The sequence below is a fragment of the Antennarius striatus genome, chromosome 22 (genome assembly GCF_040054535.1).
Source record: "Antennarius striatus isolate MH-2024 chromosome 22, ASM4005453v1, whole genome shotgun sequence".
Taxonomy (NCBI): domain Eukaryota; kingdom Metazoa; phylum Chordata; class Actinopteri; order Lophiiformes; family Antennariidae; genus Antennarius; species Antennarius striatus.
Window position 1 is genome coordinate 5545966 of NC_090797.1, and position 20176 is coordinate 5566141.

The following is a 20176-nucleotide window of genomic DNA, read 5'->3' on the forward strand; positions in this document are numbered from 1 at the left end:
CTATCATCAGTTGTCACATAAGTGGAAAGAGAATGGAAAGAACTGCCACTCATGATGCTGCACCATGCTTTTTATTTTTACACATCTCTGCATGAAAAGAAAACATTTTAAATATTTAGTATGCTATTTTCATCATCAGTAATGCATCTTAAATTTTCTGTTGAGGAGATTTATATTAGAGGATGGATATCTCTGTCTCTTCATAAGCCACAAAGATGTCTACGTTCTCAATTATTATTTGAAGATGTTATATGCACTTCAAATTCCCCCCCTGTTGTCAAGACCAATTTTTTTTTATTCTGTCAGAATGTTTATCCATTAGTTCATCAGCTCTCCAGTTTTAAGCAATCAGAGTACCTCAGATTGCTTAAAAACAAAAGGTCATCAAATACCGAGACAAGTGCATTGATATTTACAGAAATAAAGATGCACTCATCAGTTATTAGTTGGTTATCCTACAGATTATATTCTAGATTTTTGAGGAGGTTTTGGATACAATTTATCCACAAGGAACTATTACAGCCAAGCTCTCAGTTTTATTTCGTCAGACTAAAGTTATGATAGCAGCTCTGAGGCTATTTAAACACAGGGGTGCTTTAAGATAAAATGCAATGATCCTAACAATAATATGCTCCAACAGAGCCAACACACTGTTTTTTTGCAAGTCAGTGTTCCACGTGCATTTTATAATACAACTGTCTCTCCTTTGTCAACAGGTCACTGCTTTTCCATAGTTACATCCATCACCTCAACAGGCTCAGTGAAGATCTGGCTTCTTTCTCTGCATTTGTCTGGATGACATTAACAGAATTTTCAATTTCAACTGTCGTGTCAGACTGTGATGGTATCATCCTTTGGATATCTGTCAATGTCACATCTCTTTCTGACCATCACAAATTCATATTCTTCCTGAAGTGAGATAACTACATCATCTGTTTCTGAACATGTGCTGGGTCAGTACTGCAGTGCAGTTGTGTGCACTTCTAGAAATACCCTGAGCTCATCAGGCAACATTTTACGGTCTTTACCTTAATCTTCAGCAAATATCACATGGTGCATCAGGAAATAGTATGTTTGATGTTGACAATTTGACTCAAGTTGACATCATTAAGTCAGCATTTAACTCAGAAATTATACTATTGAAATGTTCAGGTCAAATCTTGGAGAACATATCCTTTTTCAAAATGGACTTTGGCAAATGAAGCTGATGTCCCATTATTTACAGATAAATGATCTGCAGAAGCTGTGTCCACATGGTGTTTGTAGAGAGTGGCACAAGGAACACATCCAGACAGACATGGCACTTTCTCCAACAGACAGCTGGCAATTGCCAAAAATGGGAAAGAACTAACAAATAAAAATTGAGTAGTTGTTGCTCCACTTTATACACACATTTGATAATAGTTTTTGTTGAAATAATGGCACCTTATCTGCGGTTACAAGACACAGCATGCCTACTCTTAATACACGACACACCTGCTTTCTATCATGGCACACCTTCTTTACAATACAATACATCTCAGGCCGGTGTTTGTTTGCAAAAACATAATTTTACATGTTCTGTTACATTTTTGAACACTTTTGATGCACTTACAGTGTTTGAATAAGTATTCAGGTGCTTCGTTTTAGTAAAGGTGTTATTAACAAAACTAATAAATACTTTGCTGTAGGTAAAAGCCCTTGAAAATGTCATTATCTGTAAAATATACATGCAAGAAAAGGAAAAAGCAGTCATGCAATGTTGCTCATTCCAGACCAATACGTATTTTATCACTGGATCTTAATGGAAAATATAGTATAGAATCTAAAGTAGGTTTTTTAATAGTTTTGATTCAACATTCACAATCTGCTTGTGAACTGCTTACTTTCGGCATCATAGTTGTCATCTCTGTCAGTTTTAAAGTTTTTGTTTTGCTGCTCTGTTGTTGTTGGCTGATGACAATAGAGCTTGGTGCAACTTGTGTTCCAATTTGATGGTTCTCATTCAGCATGTAAGTGATTCAAATCTTACTGGAAATGATTCACACAGGCCTGAAATAAAATGTCAGGGTTTTGGAATGGAAGCTGTGGTTAACACTAAAGTCCTGTATTAACAACTTCACCAATAAAATGCCACAAAACAGTATAAATTATACACGCCACACAGCTTCAAATTCATCACTTGAGTTTTAAAAATATCAGTCAAGACAATTTTTCATCAATTCATTTACATTTTTTGCTCACTACGTCCACAAATTCACACCAGTTGTCATTCGATCTCTGCAAATTGCACCATGGAACAAACACCAGCTGTCTGCCCAACCAGACAGGCACTTATCCAAATAAACAGATGCCAAAACCTAAGAAGTATAATGAGAAATATAAGTGAACAGAAGCATAACACTGCAGTAGCATGTGTGCAATTTTGAAAGCCTTCCTGTCATTATTTCATGTTTTTTTGACATACTTTCTCTCGGTCAGTCATAAAATCACATGCATTCACCGATGCACATCATGCAAGCTTTCCCTTGATCAGTATCTGAAATGAATATTAGGTGCTGCAAAGTATGAGAGGTGATCAATTATACAGCAGAATGAAAGTGTGCATGGAGACACAAGCTATGGGAATGAAAATTAACTGATTTTCGGGGAAACTGCTTTTGTGTTTGTTCTGCCATGTGTCAACTACGCAAATATGAGGAAGAAGCAGAGAAGCAGAAAATCTTATGATTTCTTATATATATTCTTTAAAAAATTGCTGACTGAAAACCCTAAGTGATACTGTTTTGGTAGACTGACATCACTGGTACGGGTGACAGCAGCAGATTTCCTTCCCCCTGCAACCATTATCTGCTCCTAACCTCCAAGTATTGAATGAATTAGTTGGAGAAAGAGGTAAATACATAATGAGGATCTGTTTTGTAAGCGAGGACATTTTGACGATGCTCAGAAGCAGGCCAAGCTTTGCAAGCAGTGACCTGACCTTTAATGATTTTATTTTGAAGAAGTTATTGGCTTTTGTGTCATGAAAAGAAATCTGACGATGAGGTTCTTTCATTTTTTTTCTCTCTCTATTTTTCTCTTCCATAAAATTAATTCCTCTGAGTTTTTTTATGGAGATATCTGTACATTTCTGGTAATCAGAGGAAACCAGAGTATACAAATCAGACAAGTCTAGACAATCAAATCAATGCTGATCTGCTTACTACTGAAGTACCAATTACTGTCTCCCCCTTCGGATACCCAGATGTGATCAGTTTAGTCAATTTGTAGTCTTACATAACAAAGGGCAATTTAAAAAAGAATTGTTAGTGTTATTGACTCGAGTGGAATTCATAATGAGGTGTATCCAAGTGCACTGCAACGGATTCTACTGCCTGACATTCAATCCCTGTCATTGCAAACACAACCCTTTCACTAGGTTTGACGCTGTGCTCGCCGTTGCGTGTGTTGCCTCTGTTTATTCATGTACACCTCATTGACAAATTCTTCAGGGGGTATGTGGTTACATTGTAACTAAGGCTCGCCACCATTCAGCTTTGAGTAACAACTCCACTTCCTCCCGTCGATTGTGACCCTTTCCACAAGTTAACACTATGCTGCGTTCAAGAGCTCGCGGAAATATTTTACATTAAAAAAAACATTAGGTATCGTCAGCATTTGAAAAAAACCCTAATAATCGTATGTATTATGCCAAATGTACATACATTGAAATCAAAATACTATATTAATTAGTTACGTTAGTTAATTAATGAAACAGTTTATTACGCGCAATATTTTCCTAGATATTTCTACATCAGCACAAGACACACATCTATACCGTAGGTTGCATTCTGTCCTAAATTTGGTGAGAAAGTTAGCATTGAGTCGGGACATTTTCAAAATAATGAATCTTGAAACTATATGTACATTCGTTGTATTTTTTAAAGTGGATATTCTCAAAGAGACTACAGATAAAGCTGATAATGTTAAAAATACGGTTACTCATGTTAAAATATTTATTCTATACCATATTGGACTAGTTAGTGTGTGTTTGTTAAGCCATTATCTGTGAGTAGATTGCGTTCGTCATGAAGTACGTCCCGTAAGTTAAAAAAAAAACGAGCTGCACCTAAAAGCACCATCTGCACAGACCTGCGGTCGGACACCCTGAGAGCAACAAGCTTGACTGGACGAAACGCTCGCTGCTGCAGTACTGTACGCTGTGAACTGACAGGATTAGCATCCAAACGAGGTAAATATTTCCACTAAACGCTTGTCTGGTGAGTATGTTCCTGGGTATGACGCGAAAACATCAGTATGTCGATGTAAGGGCGAGAAAATCCGCTTAAACTTTTGTCCTGTGCATCAACGACGCAGGTGTTTTTTTTTTGTTTTGTTTTTTTACAGGATGCTCTAGCCTGAAGCTACACCCTATCCCGACAAAGATGAAGCTACAAAGTTTGTCGTAAACCATGAAACACGTATAATCTGATCGATTTATGACTCGTCTCTGTCGTTAAAACGACGTCTGGGTCAAAGTCCGACGAGCTCATCCCGAGAAGAAACCACATTAGCATGTTAACAGCTGTCCCCCCCCCCCCGGCGACATATTGGCCAACGTTGAGGAGTAATTTACAGCCTTTTGGGTAAAATTAAATCATCACATCCGTAAGATTAAGAAGAACCTGCTTGCGTTATATATGTGCCTCAAACAGGCCAACTATAATATTATCAGTGTGTGGTATAAATAGGCCACATAGTCAAAATCCTGTAGCAATAGTTCAACAACTTTAAAAAAGGTTGGTGCACCTGCACCGTTAGCTCTGATGCTCTCCGCTGAGAGACACTGCAGATCAATTTTATGGATCTGTTTTGCTCTCCACCAAAAAAAAGGCCTTTTATTTACAGAACTAGAACTGGATGCAGATCAATTAATGACTCGGAGGTTTATGGTCTTTTCAGTCCCCATGAATAATTTAAAGATGTGGTTTGTGGATAAAATAAGTGGAGGTGATATTCTGATGTCAAAGCTGCATCATTTAAGTTAGTCAAGCCATACAAAAATGAAATATAGCAGACTCTCAGTTAGAAAAGTCAACTCAACTTTATTTATACAGCGCTGATTCACACCAGAGGCGTCTTGAAGCACTTTACACAGAATAAAGAAGGAACCTACTGAACCCCTGAGAGCAAGCATTAAACGACAGTGGCCAGGAAAAACTCCCTATTGGAAGGAAACAACGAGCAGCTCCTGACTCTCTGGGGGACGATCCTCTGCTTTGACTGGTTGGGTTGAAAAGGAAATACAAAATTGAAGAGATACACAGATAATACTAGAGTGGCTGAACTTCTGCTTTGTCAAAAGCTTTGGACGCACTACAAGTGTTAAAAGTCGCAGTCTTGTAATAGAAATGTGATTGGAACTTGCTAGTAGTTTGAAATAATTTTTGCAGTCAAAATTTATTTTCCATATCTTCTTATTCCATCGAGGAAAACCCTATCCTGTCAGGACTGAATTGGAGGAAGCAAAATGTCTACAGCTTGTAAAGATGACCAGGATGACTGGCTGACGGTGTGTCTCAAGTACCTCCTCTTTGTTTTCAACTTTTTCTTCTGGGTAAGTTACATCTGTGAATGCAGTACTTGTCGGACCCCTACTCTCGTTAAAACCGTTTACACACATATATTCCAAAGCTTTCTATAAGTACTAGTTTATAGCCAGATGGTTGAACAATCAGGCATTATCATTGACAAGTCACATCACGTTATATTTTTGGATCCTGGTTATTTTCACCAAAACTCCATCTAACTAGAATATAGATTTTAGTCATGTCACATCTGGATGTTAACCCCCCCACCGTTATGTGTTTCCACAGAGCATTAGGGAGACATTTATTCATTCTGTTTTAATTGGTCTTTAATTACTGGGTGACTTTGGAAAGGAATAACCCTCTTAAGATAATTTTGCATTTGGTTGATTCATGCTGAACAAATCCTGCAGCAAATCAACCTAAAGTGTAGGAAACTGGAATGAACGCCATTTTCCGATTAGGTAAATGAAAAATGAAGGCGGTGTTATTACTGTTTCAGAACTCCTGGTCCAAGGGAAGGTGTGAACACACCGTTAAATCTGAACCTCTTTGTCAGGTGGCGAATTGCATTGATTCACGATTAAGAACAAATAAGCCATAGTTTAAAAATCTACTTAGAATCATATGTTACTGCTTTCAGACGGTATAAAAAGGACTTCTTTTAAAAACTGCAGACATACTCAATCTCCGCAAGAAGAGAGAGCGGTCTGAGTTCTGATTCTGAAATATTTGACCCGTGGACTCAGCCCAAAGCGAGTCATGGATTATTTAGGGCTCGTGGGTGAGTGATGGGATACAGTGTCAGTCCTGCTCTTTGGCAACACACATTATGATACTGCAATTTACTGCTAAAAGTGTTTCCTATTAAGAATACTGTATAGCATCTGGAGTCAAGAAGCAAAGGGAATACTGAATGCAGAGGCATATTTTTCCTCACCTCAGGTTTTAGACTCACCATCATAACATGATTAGTCATCTGGGCATCTTTTACAAGGATTTCCCTTGGTTTTTGTCTTTCTAAATATTTATACGCTTAGATTGGATCATTGTAGCCTAGCGAGCAGATTCTGTCAGGGATTAGAGTTTAATAAATATTGATACCACCTTTGGATTTAACAGAATCCAAACTTACCCTAAAGTACTGGCTCAGCCCTTGGTTTATTTAAAACATTTTAAAGATATATTATTTTCTATTAACATTTTTGTGTTTTAATTCCTAAATACATGCTATAGCTTGCTAACAGTAATGTCTCTCTGAGGCCTGTGAATCTGGCTTTTGATGGAAATGAAACGGGGGGATGAACAGGAGACGCTCTCCGAGACATTTCCTATCTGTATGCTTGTGAAACCGATGACAGGAACAGATCTGGGCACCACCCTGGGTCTGTTACCCAGGAGTGTTTGAGAGGAAGTGGTCTTTATGTCCTGACTTGGCCTCTGAAATTCCATGGTCCTAATGCTGTGATGGAAGTTATGCTTGGCTGCTCCTCTATTTCTTTTTTCTCCTTTACTGCTTCTCTCTCTCTCTCTCTCTCTCTCTCTCTCTCTCTCTCTCTCCGTCTCTCTCTCTCTCTCTCGCTCTCTCTCTCTCTCTCCTCTTCCATTTTTTTAAATTCTCTCATTGTTTTCTCTTGTTGCCTTTCTGGGACTCATCTCATAGCATTAAACTTACTTCCTGTTTGTCACTTCCTGCCCTTGAAAGTGGTGGAATGTTTTTTCCTTTGTTTTTTCTGAACAGAGATGTCATAACACATTTACTGTTTCCCTGTGAAAGCCATCAATAAATTCCCTTTGAATGTTTTTTTCCCCACCATGCTTGTCGCTTGTCTTCTTTTCAGCATTTTTCTTACCTGCAAACTTTTATACCCCCCTTCCCCTAACACCACAACCGCTTCCCTTCCCCTCGTCTGTTCTTGTTTTCAGGCGGGTGGAGCAGCTGTTTTGGGTGTAGGAGTCTGGACTCTAGTGGAGAAGAGTGACTACTTGAGTCTGCTGGCATCCAGCACTTTTGCTGTCTCTGCATATATCCTCATCCTGGCCGGCAGCTTGGTGGTGGTTACGGGCTTCTTGGGCTGCTGTGCTGTCATCCGTGAGCAGAGAAGCTGTCTGTCCACGGTGAGGCCAGGGACCCACAGAGGGGTTTCTGCAAAGCCTGTTTGTTTTCCATGATTTAGCATACATTTTAACAAAGTTAGAAATTTCACACATTGGATGTTTTTTTACTGAGCTTGTTTTTATATTCCTATACAGTTTTAAGTTGGTTTCATGTCAGTTTGCCCATATTTTTTTTTCCAGTAGCAGGGGGCATCTGTGTTCCTTGTTATGGTCAGAGGAATCTGGATATCTAGGTCACCCTTGCTCCTCTGGAGGTATTGGGTGCACCTGCGACATTCTTCCCCAGTTGACGGCAGTCAGCCCGGCTTGGAGGTTATATAAGTAGGTTGGTGTTCCATGCTCAGTCTCCAGAGAGTCAGCACCATCAGTTCACTTTCTGTGTTTCTGTTTTCCAGCGGGAATTTGAACAGAGAGTGTGTTGGAAGGGTTTATTTTTTCTTTATTTAAACTAATGTGTGGGAATTCCTGTTTCAACCAGATTCCATTTCATATATTTTCTTTCTTCCATTTTCCGTTGACTCCCAGTTGAAATTTCTCTTGGTTCTGGGCCAGTTCTGTTGTTGTTCATTTTGATAGAATTAGTGGGTGGTTTTGGGGACTGGTAGTTCCCTCTCCCATCATTTTAGATCCTGAAAGGCCTGTTTGTTATTTGAGCATTTTATTTTGGTGACATGTGCACCTTTTTTTTAGTTTCCTCATCATTCAGACGAGAACTTCGGAGGAAATGCATCAGAATGTGAATCTGCTTTGTCTGTTGACTATTTTTTTTAATGTATTCAAACAGGACAGCTATAAATCTATACTTACTATATAATTCAAGATTGTGAGGAAACTAGGTTTTATTACAGATAGCTGCAAGCCAATTACTTTAGTCATGTGATATACTGCTCCAATAAGTTTAGAAGAGCTCTTTGAACAAGTGCGACAGATGTTATCAGACCAGAACTGCTCTTCCTGCAAGTGGGCGACCATGATTTGTGCCATGTCAAACATTTATTGCATTTATCAGGAGCCTGTTCATCAAGCCTGTGGTGCATTGATCAAATTTTGATCAGTAAGCCTTGGCTCTCTGATTGACATCTCTACAATGCTACTGATCGAGGGTGCTTGTTATATTTCACAGGTTATGTCCACAATGAGAAGATACAGTAGTTGCTTGCCAATGTGAATGCAAGCATTTGCTTCCTGTGTAAAACTGCATGCAACAAAATGTCATGTAACTCATCCGTTCTCATCCTGGGGTGAGGTTCAATGACTGGATGGTGACATGTGGTTCTAACAGGACCCTTACTGTCCTCATTATTTTACAGACGCAAGGCCTGTTGGGAGAGAAGCAGGCGGGAGGTGAGCGTTCACTGCAGCAGGACTATTTATAGATCCATCCATCTACTGTTGATGGATGGAGCAAGAGGAGTCAGGGTGGCAGGGGTGATGTGGATTTAGATTCTAGTACATTTTGATTGATTATAACTGCTGATCTGGTAATTACTAAATTAGTTTTGGGTGATCAGTTTGTGATTTGAGCATATGCGTATCAAGGATGGGTGAAGTTTGGTCCTGATCACACAGACACTTATATCTACAGACGCAACCTTTGGAAAAGCACGTCTGCCGAAACAGCATGATGTCCTGCTGGAGGGGCTGCGTGTGCAGCCGGGCAATAAAATGTGTCGGAAGGAGCGTTGCAAATCCTGCATTGGAAAGTGAATACATTAGGTCGTTAATGTTTGCCTGAACGCAAGTAGAAATGTGGTGCGGTGCACATTAGGGGGTTCACACCAGGCTCTTTGCCTTTCCTCTCTCTGATTGGGTGCCTTTATTTGTTCTTGTGACGAACAGGGCAGACTCTGCTGCTGTACGACATGATTCCTGTTATCACTGCAAGACAGAGTGAACCTTTGCTTATGTGTCATATTCCCTCTCTGAGATTGTCGCTCCCCTGTGGCTGTTTGACCACTCACTTTCTTGTTTCCCACGTCCCATAGGATAGTAGAGCATCCACCGAGCTCGGGTGAAGGGAAACCAGTGAAGCAACATTTTGTCTAATATAAACCATCAAAAGATTTGTTCCTGCATCATTTTAAACTGCGGTGTGAGGGTTTTTCTTTTTTTTATCCCACAGCTGTCAGTCTAGCACTCTAAAGGTGAAGCTGTTCATTTCTGTTTGTGCAATGGAACTCATTAAAGCGGAAGCCTGCAATTAGAGCTAATAGAGTTTATTTTTCATTGATATTTTTTTGTTTAAAGCCACTCATGTATTGATTTGCTTTGTAGTCAATTACACTTGATGTCTGATTCATCATCCTCCGTGTTTTCTGTAGTAATACAAATGAACTTTCAGGATGCAGTGATGATTGATGTTTCAATGATTTTTGCACAGTTTAATGACAAGATGCTGTTTTGATTTTGATGATCATGCATCATTTAGCTGCTTGTAAAGCAGCTCTTAGTGCGTTTTAAAAGATGCCGGAGAGAAATATGATTCTACACTCTGTCAAGTTGATTTTTTATTTTTCTGTGCTTTTGTGTGGCTTTGCCATCTGTGTTACGAGTAGCAGATGCAGCAGAATGACAGTTGATGGAAGTCTTTATTGAGCTGCTAAGAGTGTGAGAAAGTTTTTACCTCAGCATATTTCTGCGTCTTCTTTTTCGCCCACAGTATTTCTTCTGCCTGCTGTTGGTCTTCCTGATCGAACTGGTGGCTGGAGTTCTGGCTTATGTCTATTACCATAGGGTAAGTGATCAGTGCTGAAATATAACCACTACTTCATTCAACCCATAAGAACCCACTGTGACACAAGTGTCACCCATCCTTAAAATATCCTGAAATGTTCATTTTAGTGGTTTATTCTTGATTTTTAACTCATGAAGTTCTTACAGGATGCCTCCTGAAACCTTCCTGCGGTTTGTCCTTATACCCTACACTGCATGAGAATTAAAAACCTTCATTTTGTGATTCCATATCAAAACTATCAAACCGATCTGTTGTATAATCTTCGTTTTATTTAACAAACAGAATTTTGGATGCAAACGGCTGCTGGGTGAGGGTGTTTTGCAAGAGAGAAAGTTTGAATAGCTTTTTTTAGGTTCGAGTGTTAGAGATTGTTGTTGCACCAAGAGGAGAACTTTCTGCCAAAAAGAGAACGTTCAAAAGTGCTGTGAAGACACTTCTGAACAAACTCGGCTGTCGAGATGGCGAAAAGTAGAAAAATAAGGCAAAGAAAAAATGAGTCATCCTTGAATGCATTATAGATAAATAAATCTTTGCTAGAAAATCATTTGACTTGTTTATTTATGACATTTGTGTCCATTGGCTTGAAATTTGTGGCATTGCTCCAATATTGATTTAGGTACATTTTTCTAATGTTCACTTGAGTTGATGGTGAGCTTTATAGTGTTAGCTCCTTTTCAGTCAGTGGATCTTTGCACTTTTTGAAAGGAATATGGTTATATAGGTTTCTCGTAGTCTCTATTTTATCTCGTAGGGCTTGGATGAAGATGAGTCACAGGAGAATCCACAGCACGTCTTTTGGCTTTGCTGTTCATTTTTCTCTGTCGGTACACCTGGTTCTCTAAGTGTTTTGTTCTGCATCTGGACTTTATCTAAACTTGCTGTTCTTCAGATCTTGTTTCTGCCTGTCAGTCAGCTAGAACAGCAGACAGCACTGTGCTATCTGAAAACAAGCTCACAGGTTTATTATAATAGAAAAGGATTTATCGCTTTAAGGATAAGACCTGTCATCCTCTCTGTTTCCCGTTGTCTCTCCTGTGTGTGCACACCTATACACTTATGAAAGGCTATGTTGTGAGTCTTCAATGTCTTTTTTTTTTCCAATCGTAAGACTCACAGATGCATGGGAGTTTTGTGTCTTTGCTTAATCCTCCCACTCATTCACTTTCTCCTCCTATCGTCCTTGATCCCGTACATGTGATGTATCCCATATACATCAAATGAGGCTGTGGATACAAAATAAATTGTTACCTCCCATAAATATGCCACCACCTTGTGTCTCATGCTGTTTTCCTCTCTCTCTATGTGTGTCTGTTGTATCTCTTTGTTCCACACTTTCAGCTCAGTGAGGAACTGAAGCAGCATCTCAACCAGACTATGACGGACAACTACGCCCAACCGGGAAAGGAGGGCATCACACTGGCTGTGGACAGACTACAACAGGATGTATAATCTATATTTACAAAGTTTTGTTCATTCACCTAACACAGTTTTCCACATTTTTCTTCAAATAGGATGATTATGTGTAGTTACTTCTTCCCTCAGCTGTATGTCAGGGTTCACACAGTGAATCTGACCCCAAAAAACATAGTTATGATGAAAAAGATGAGGAATTTGGGTTTTAAAACCGACATCTTGAAACAGAACCTTCTTTTTTTGATTCCAGTTCAAGTGCTGCGGCAGTAACAACTCGCATGACTGGATGACAAGTGTGTACATTTCGTCAAACCTGGCGGAAGGTAGGTTGGTGCCAGACAGCTGCTGCAAAACCATCACCCCCTACTGTGGCAAGAGAGACCACCCTTCAAACATCTACAAGGTGGAGGTAGGTGGACTACATGCTGCTGAGAAGTGGAGGTGCTAAATGATTGTCAGTGTAATAATCAAAGTAAATATCGCTAGCATTTACGGAATCCACTGTTGATACATACAAATTATACATTGAATTTGAACTAATCTTAATGTCAAGATGAGAAAAATCAATATAGCTCTTGTCCATTGTATGATTATATTTCATTATGTGCCTTTGCTGCTGCAGGGCGGTTGCATCACTAAATTGGAGCAGTTTCTGGCCGACCATCTGTTGGTCATTGGAGCTGTGGGAATAGGGGTGGCTTGTTTGCAGGTAAACAAAACTCTGCTCTGTTCATCGTCAGTAAGCCTTATATCAACACATTTAAAAAATTTTCTCCAAATTAAAATTCTCCTTTTAAAAGGAGATGTTGTTCTTTATTAAACGAAACCTTACAAAACCCCTGATAAATGCAGCACTATTTTCATTACAGAAAATCTACCAATGCAGCATGTCAACAACTTCTAAATGAACACTTTTTTCTCTCACCCTAGACTTTATCATTATCTGGTTTAGTTCAGTCCTATTATTTGATTTGTCTGAGATCGACTGGAGATTTTAGGCTTTTCAGAGTGGTGTGTTTTTACAATTCCGTGTTGGCTTACAGTCCTTTTTATTGCTCTTTGTACATAAACTTGAGACAAAACAAACCTGCACTGATTCTACCCCTGTGGTTTTCATAAGCCACATACCCTTTTTAATGGCCAACATTTTACATACTATTTAGGTTGAACAGTTTTCATCAGGCACATGGGAACCGGCAAGAAGGCGGGACACCCTGCTGACATGGATCTAGAAATTCTCAATTGTAATAATTAAAATGTGCAAAATCAGCTAAAGAAAACACCAGTCTGTGAGTTTTTGTAAATCTCAAAATAATGAGAAGGGATAGCGACCATAAAGATAAGTTACATTTTATGACACTTCTGGTAAATCTGACATAAAATCCAAAATGCAATGCAAGCTGTTTTGTATTTATTTATTTATTTGTTTGTTTGTTTACGTTGTATTAATCAAAGCCAGTCACATAAAATATGTTATCAAAAGTAGATCATGGATGCTTTTTCATTTTGTCTTAAATTATTAGATAACACACCTGAAATTCAAACATATGTTGCTTTTAAATGGTCCTTTCTCCAGTTTCACTGAAATACCGTGGATCCTTAACTCAGACCATCTGTAGTTCTCATCTTTAAAATTTACGGTACACACAACATGTGTGCCTTGTGTACCGTCCTAACCTGTCTATGGTGACTTGCACTCTTTGTCTTTATGTGTGTATTTCTGTGTGCGGTGTCGCTGTAGCTGGCCGGGGCAGTCTTGACAGCCTGCTTTATTTATCTGCTCTATAAAGAAGAGGAGGAGGACTTCGGTACATTGTGATTTAGCTCTAAAGCAGCTTTGTGGTTTAATCAACTGGAGAGAAAAGGTTGGGGTGCAGCTGTAGAAATTTATATCTGACTGCATGTTTGTTTGCTCCGTGTTAATTGTGAATTCTGTGGCCACACGTCTTGCATGATCTTCTGCCTGATGTGACACATTCCACTGCCTGGCTTTGGCTGTACATCGTAGATTACTTGTCCATAACTGTATGTAAGAGACCGGTATATTTATGTTGGAGCATGATGTGAACTACAGGATAAATCACCGTGGTGAAATAGGCTTTTACAGTTTTTACTCTATAATTCTGTATTAAGATTTTATATATATATATATATATATATATATATATATTTTCAAAATTGATGATTGACTGAAGAAATAATGGCTTCTTCTTTCTTTCTACTTTCAATATAAACAATAAGAAGTAATAGAAACAATGCAGTTTTCTACTTCTGTATAATCGTCACTGCGGTGGTGAAGGAGGGGAAAAAACCCATTTGCCTGCAGATGAGTCGATTCACAATAGCTCGTCCAGGCTTTCTCAGAGGGCTTTTAGAGACTCCATGATTGAATCTGAGCTCTTGCCTCTCAATCCATCAAGCCGGGCAGACGCAGGGGTTTAGGTCAATACTGTATCTGTTCCTGCTCTCTGTACCTTTTCTATAGCAGATTATAGCATAATTCTTCTGTAAATCATGTCTTATGACCTCTTTAGGTTCGTGCATACATCTGTGAACCTATCCTGGTGTAGAGACTGAACAGACTCGGATTGTACATCTTTATCAGAATAAAAACTTCCAGATGACTTTAAAACATTTTCTATATTCATGTGAGGCAGTTTTCTTTTACCATTTAGGTGTTTTTTGTTTTGTTTTTATTAAATGTACCTTTTATTGTACGAGTATTAGCTGAAACATTTAGTTATATTGTTTGGAGATTGAATAGTTAAAGTACATATGTTTCCTGTGTTGAAGCTACTGTGCAGGCACTATATTGATACACACTTACAAGTTAAAATGTAAAAGAAATGTGGAAGTTGCACCCAGTTTGTATGATCGACATTTGTGCATAGCTCTTTTTTTTTGGAGTCTTCGTTTTGCATCTGCTTGCCTGCGCGCACTCTCGTCACCGCCGTAACAGCTGATCGATTCCTGACATCGCCATAGTTACCAGCTGCATACCTTCCTCAATTGTCTTTGTCACCTTTAACCCCTCTCCACCCCTACTGCTTTCATAACTTCTCTCTGTGGGGAATGAGAAGCACCTTCTGACCTAAAGCTTCCTGTTTTCAGGTCTGTGGGATGGTCTTCACCAGCTGCTTGTACAGAAGGATAAAAATGGACCCTTACTAAGCTCTCCGAACCTCCGACACACCACCGGTCTGGAACGATGACCTACTGACGTCCAAACATCAAACTTTAAATCTTGAACCACTCTTACATGGCGATGGAGGCGATGTGCACAAATGTTTCGGAGCTATAGTAGTCAGAAATCAATTGCGCCGTTGACCTCTTGTTCAGTATTTATCCGTTATGCATTTTACTTTAATCCAGTTTCATACATTTCTGACACCCACCTGACTGTGACCTCCTGGATCTACTTGCCCATTTGAGTCATGATTGCATCGGTTTGCATGCATGCTGGACGTCAAAAGAGGATTTATTGAGGTGCACTCATAAAGCATTCTGTCCATAGAATTACAGATGATGCAAATGGTCACGTGTTTTCTTTGTGCATTTATCTGGTAGTGGTTTTGAACATTCCAGCAGTAAGCTTAAGGAAGCTGAGTCAGGGCAACCTGTGCACTTGTGTAACTTTTAATGCAGAGAAGTCATTTTTGGTTGTATCTTTAGCCAACAAAATTCTGTCTGTATCACAATTCTGTTCGTAAATTTTTATTATATTTTATAAAATTCTCTACGTGAATCGTTTGAAAGAGAGCTGAACAAGACAAGAGGCACCATAAGAAAATCTACTTTGCTATAATTATATTTGTAGTTATATTAAATTTCTAAAAGTAGCAGCACCGAATGTTGAAAAGTAGGTTGATTATTTAACCAGTGGTAACACAGGCGTCGGGCTACAAATCAAACTGTTACCAGACCAAGAGATTGGCCTTAAACCATACTGTGTGCTATTATAACTACTTCTGATTGCACTGAATTACACACTAAACATATAAATGTCAAATGGTAGATTTAAACAGTAACATCCATTACCTTTTGTGAATTGCTGACATATTTTTATACTTCCCTTGACACACTGGGCCCCTTCTGTGAGAGCCAAAGGACCTGGATTAGGACCTAATCCATCACTTGCCGTACACTTTCCATTAGATGTAAACACTGTAGAGATGACAGCTCTTGGCTCGACTTTTGTGGTTTATTGAATAAGAAATACAAACAGTTGATTCTGTTTCAAACATTAAAAATGGAAATATCCATTTCACATGTTTGCATGTTCCTTAAAACACCGCATGCAAAGACCCGAGGGCCCCCCCAGAACAAACCATGGTATCACTCATTAGCTTATTTAATGATGGGTGCTAACATATGTCAATGGTTGTCAAGAAGATATGGATGTAACATTTGCATATGCCCCATGCTACTGTTTGATATTCCAAACGTTGGCTTGAACTTCCATAAATAAATGTTTGAATATTGTTGCATCAAGAAAGTTTCATTGTGGGAAGCAAACATTTATTTTTTACAGGCAGTTAATGTGACGTGTTTCCTTTCCAGTGGCGTTCTAGTTGGAATCGTGCATGATTTCTACCATCTGATGTTTCTGTACAGCACAAAGAATGAACCACCAGAGGGAGACAAAGTTGTTTCCTCCTCAGTTGAAATCCAATCAATAGGAAAGCGAAGATGATGATAGAGGATGATGCCTGAGTGGTTTTACTGTCAGATCACAAAGACTTATTTGATTTAATTTGAATGCATCTTCCTGTGATTCACTTGTCTGTTCTTTATAACCTCGTGATTACACACATGTCAAATCCAGTTTGCTGTTTACATTAGTCCTAACTACTCTCAGCCTTTTATTCTTTTTACAGCTGTTTTCATGTAATTTTTTTGAAGCCGTCTGTATTCACACAGACACAAGCAGCCTCAATGTCCAAACAAAGGATGTAAGCTAAAGTAAAATCTCGTGTCGTGGTAGAAAATCTTGTAGCCATTGCAGTTGAGACCATGTCATTTATGATTTTGTGGAATTTCAGGACAGTTTTCTCAAGCTTATGTATTACTATTCATGCCATATTGTTGACCTATAACCTCACCATTACCTAGGAAGGACAGCTTTTTTCCTGTTCCTTTGTTTCCCCACAGCTCGAAGGTTTCTTACAAGACAATGTGTCGGTTCAGGGCAATTTATCAAGTTTTCTGACTAATTTGGACCTTCTCCAATATTCTGGCTTTAGGAGTCTGTCAGTTCCTTTGTCTTCATCAGCTATAGGAAGATGGCTCTCATTTCCTCTGGATGTCAAATGTACTCGGATGCAGAAAATGGGCACGCTGACAGTGACAAGATAGAAACAAAGAGCACTTGTACAAATGAGGTTGTGTTTATTGGTCTCTGCCAGGAGAAACCAATGAGGGAGAATCAGGAGAAGCTGGAGAGTCAGTGTTCCCATGTGCTGTGGCCTCTTTGCGCAACACACACACACTGCTGAAAACCCTGCATCCTCATCTCGCTGTAGGGGCATTATGTCAAAAGGGCAGCGCAAGAAGTTGCAAAACAACACATTTTGCGGTTCCATATATCAATCTTCCTCCATTGTGTGTTTGTGTGTTTAGGAAAGAAGAGATTTACGCAACAGATTCCAAGGATGAGCAGAAACAAACATCTTTGAGCCATCTGTAAATCAAAATGAGAAATTTTACGTCTGTGTTAAGTTCAGTTTATGCTCCCTTGAATGTCAGCGTGGCATTACAAACTTGGATTGTGTCTTTTCTGTGTTCACAAGGTAGATCCTGAGCTCTTGTAAAACTACTTCTGTCATGATACCACAACTTTAAGGACACCTGTGTTTGATATGTGGAAGAATTACTCAAGACCTTGTAATCAGAAACATTGTGTAATTCATGTGTTGGACTGGACATTTTGTGTTCAGAGTTGCACAAGTATGGTTGAGGAATTATTGCGTTAGAGGCTTTTCAGAAACAACACTGTCAGGAAGACGGTTGGACTGAAATCACACTGCAGGAAAAAGTGACCCAAATGTGATGCTTTATGAGTCGACTGAGTTTGGCCAGGACAGAACAATGTGTCCGTGTGTGTTATTACATCGACTGTCAGTGAGTCCTGCTAATGTGATGGCTGTGAATGGTCAGATCAGAACTCATGTGGACTTTCTCCCTCAGAAAAACTCCACCAACGTCTGCACGATGTCAAGCATGGACTTACTCGCCAACGAAAATCAAAAACTACAGTTTTTAATTGATTAGAAATCATTATTTGCATCTATTCATGTGCTTCTCCCCAGCATGTTGGTTTTATTGCATATTTACTTGTTGGCCTTGAAGTCGTCCAACTTTTATTTTATGGCATTCTGCGAATTTCAAAGTAGATTTAGGCGGGTTCAAGAAAGTAAATCCAACTGAAGTTTATGTCTTCTGTTGTGTCTTGCTAGTGGTTTAAAGAGAAGATAGATTTTAGGTTTCATGATAAATCTGACCAGAGAACATCAAGAACAGGTTAGGAAAACAAAAAATAACTTCATGTCTGCTCCAGAAACGTGTATTTTTTTTTCTGTAAAATTAAACTCTTCCCTTTGACCAATCAAACTGTTTTATCTTTTATTGATATTGGCACAGATTAGAAGCGCAATGTCACGCCCTGATGTCCATATAATCTGGTAGGAAGACATTGCAGTTTAGGGTTGTGCGGTTCTCTTGTTCTTGATTAGCCATGTTAGAACTGACACATGTGAAACATTTTCCAATGGATTACCATGAAACAAACACACATGTATGTTCTCCTCTGACTTTGATGGTTGCTAAACATCTGGCCCCCATCATCCTTTGCAAGTGTCAGCATTCCAGCATGGTAATATCAAGAAATGATATGCAGTATATGGTCATTTTAAAAAATGATCCCAGTCGTGACGGGGTGTTCAAACAGATCTATATCATGACATGGGGGTGTGACCACATACCCCTCCACCTTGTTTCTCATCTGCGTCCCAGAAACCCTCACAATTGAGAAATCTGTGCCTCTTGAGGTGAATGCGTGCGGGATTGGTCTTTGTCCATGCGAGAATGAGTTAAGATGGAAACAAACTTCAGAAGGCGCCATTCAAAAGAATGCTTTCTGATAATGATGATGAGGGTCATGTTGATGTGTGCGGTGACTGATGCCGAACAGATGCTCGGGTATTTGCGGGGTTCCCCAACCATATTCGGATGTGCAGGTACCACAGGGTCAACAAAGACCTCTGACTTCAACGCCTTATGAAAAGTCACAATTCGCTTTGATGAATACTGACAGTTAAATTAGCCACATGCTTACATGACGTGGGTACATCAGTGTGTTTGTGTAACACCCAGCCTCTGCACTGATAGATTGTGATTTGCTGCACTTGTGATCGTGAATCCAAGAAAAGTGTTTGTCAGGGTCAAAAGCATGTGTTCCGGTGTGATGGATGTGGTGTTGCTCGTGTGTGGTAAAACACAGACCGATGAGGGGGGGGATTCATGCTTCGAGTTTGTCAGGGTTGCTGGACTTTAGCGTGGCTTTTAAGGCATTCTCTGATGGCGTCGTTGCACTGTAATTTATATGGGCTGTTTCTGTTTAAAGTGACTGTTTGAGTCTGTAAACTTTTACAAGCTGGCTGCACTCTGTCTCTGCACCCTATGGATAGTTCTGTCATTTGGTTACTATTTACACAGACGACTGTACTCTTGCTTTGGTTTTGTGCATCAAAAGCTTGTCAGGGGAGGGGAGGCGAGGGAGGAAGCTGCAACATCCTGTTTGCAAAAATGGTTTTATTGCAAAAGAAAAGTATTTACGTCTACGTTTTACTGTATGTGTTAAATGTGCAGTTTTGCAGTCGTGCAACCGACGCGCACGGATACAAACACTCCCGTCTTCTTGAGAGTTCTGTAGATCAATACCTTTCTGGCTAATGAAAAACAATGCATGACATGTTTGTCTGCAATGAAAAACGGTGGCGTAGGTTTGAAACACTGAGCTGTGAACCAGAAACGATGCAACTTTTGTATAAAAAACAGATTAGTCTGTCAACCTGTGTTTGTTTGCTCTGCAAGATACATAGGCAAGGGAGGGGAGGCTGTGATATTTGGAGGGAAAGTATATTAAGAAATAGCGTGATCCATGTTTTTGTTTCTCCTGAGATTGATGGCATGGAGGAGGGAGCATGGGAGCGACCTTGCCTTGCTCGCGAGGGGTGGGACTTCGAAGAAAGAAACCAAGAAGGAGAGTATATAATCAGTAAACAGGCTCTGAAGTTCCCCTTTTGGGAAGTAAACACCTAAACTACAAGGCCCCGTGCCATTACAGCTCATGGCCTGAGGAAAT

General features: G+C 39.5%; 1 protein-coding gene across 2 annotated transcripts; it reads left to right on the forward strand.

Moving 5' to 3' along the window:
• The first annotated feature begins 4102 nt into the window (after positions 1–4102).
• On the forward strand, positions 4103–18403 carry tspan11 (tetraspanin 11). 2 transcript variants are annotated; one of them, XM_068307456.1, is made up of 9 exons: positions 4103–4213; positions 5452–5578; positions 7476–7667; positions 10327–10401; positions 11740–11844; positions 12065–12223; positions 12437–12523; positions 13556–13679; positions 14926–18403. In XM_068307456.1, the coding sequence occupies exons 2-8, from the start codon at positions 5492–5494 to the stop codon at positions 13631–13633; spliced, it is 783 nt and encodes a 260-aa protein (XP_068163557.1). In that variant the 5' UTR covers positions 4103–4213; positions 5452–5491; the 3' UTR covers positions 13634–13679; positions 14926–18403. The 2 variants fall into 2 exon arrangements, with proteins under 2 accessions (XP_068163557.1, XP_068163559.1); XM_068307458.1 differs by lacking the exon at positions 13556–13679.
• Positions 18404–20176: the final 1773 nt, after the last annotated feature.

What these genes read in the sequence shown, in the direction of transcription:
- tspan11 (XM_068307456.1), top strand. Translation starts at nt 5,492, where the DNA reads ATGTCTACAGCTTGTAAAGATGACCAGGATGACTGGCTGACGGTGTGT. An exon ending in TTTTCAACTTTTTCTTCTGG is followed by an intron (nt 5,579 to 7,475) that starts GTAAGTTACATC and finishes TCTTGTTTTCAG; the next exon opens with GCGGGTGGAGCAGCTGTTTT. An exon ending in TGGACAGACTACAACAGGAT is followed by an intron (nt 11,845 to 12,064) that starts GTATAATCTATA and finishes TTTTGATTCCAG; the next exon opens with TTCAAGTGCTGCGGCAGTAA.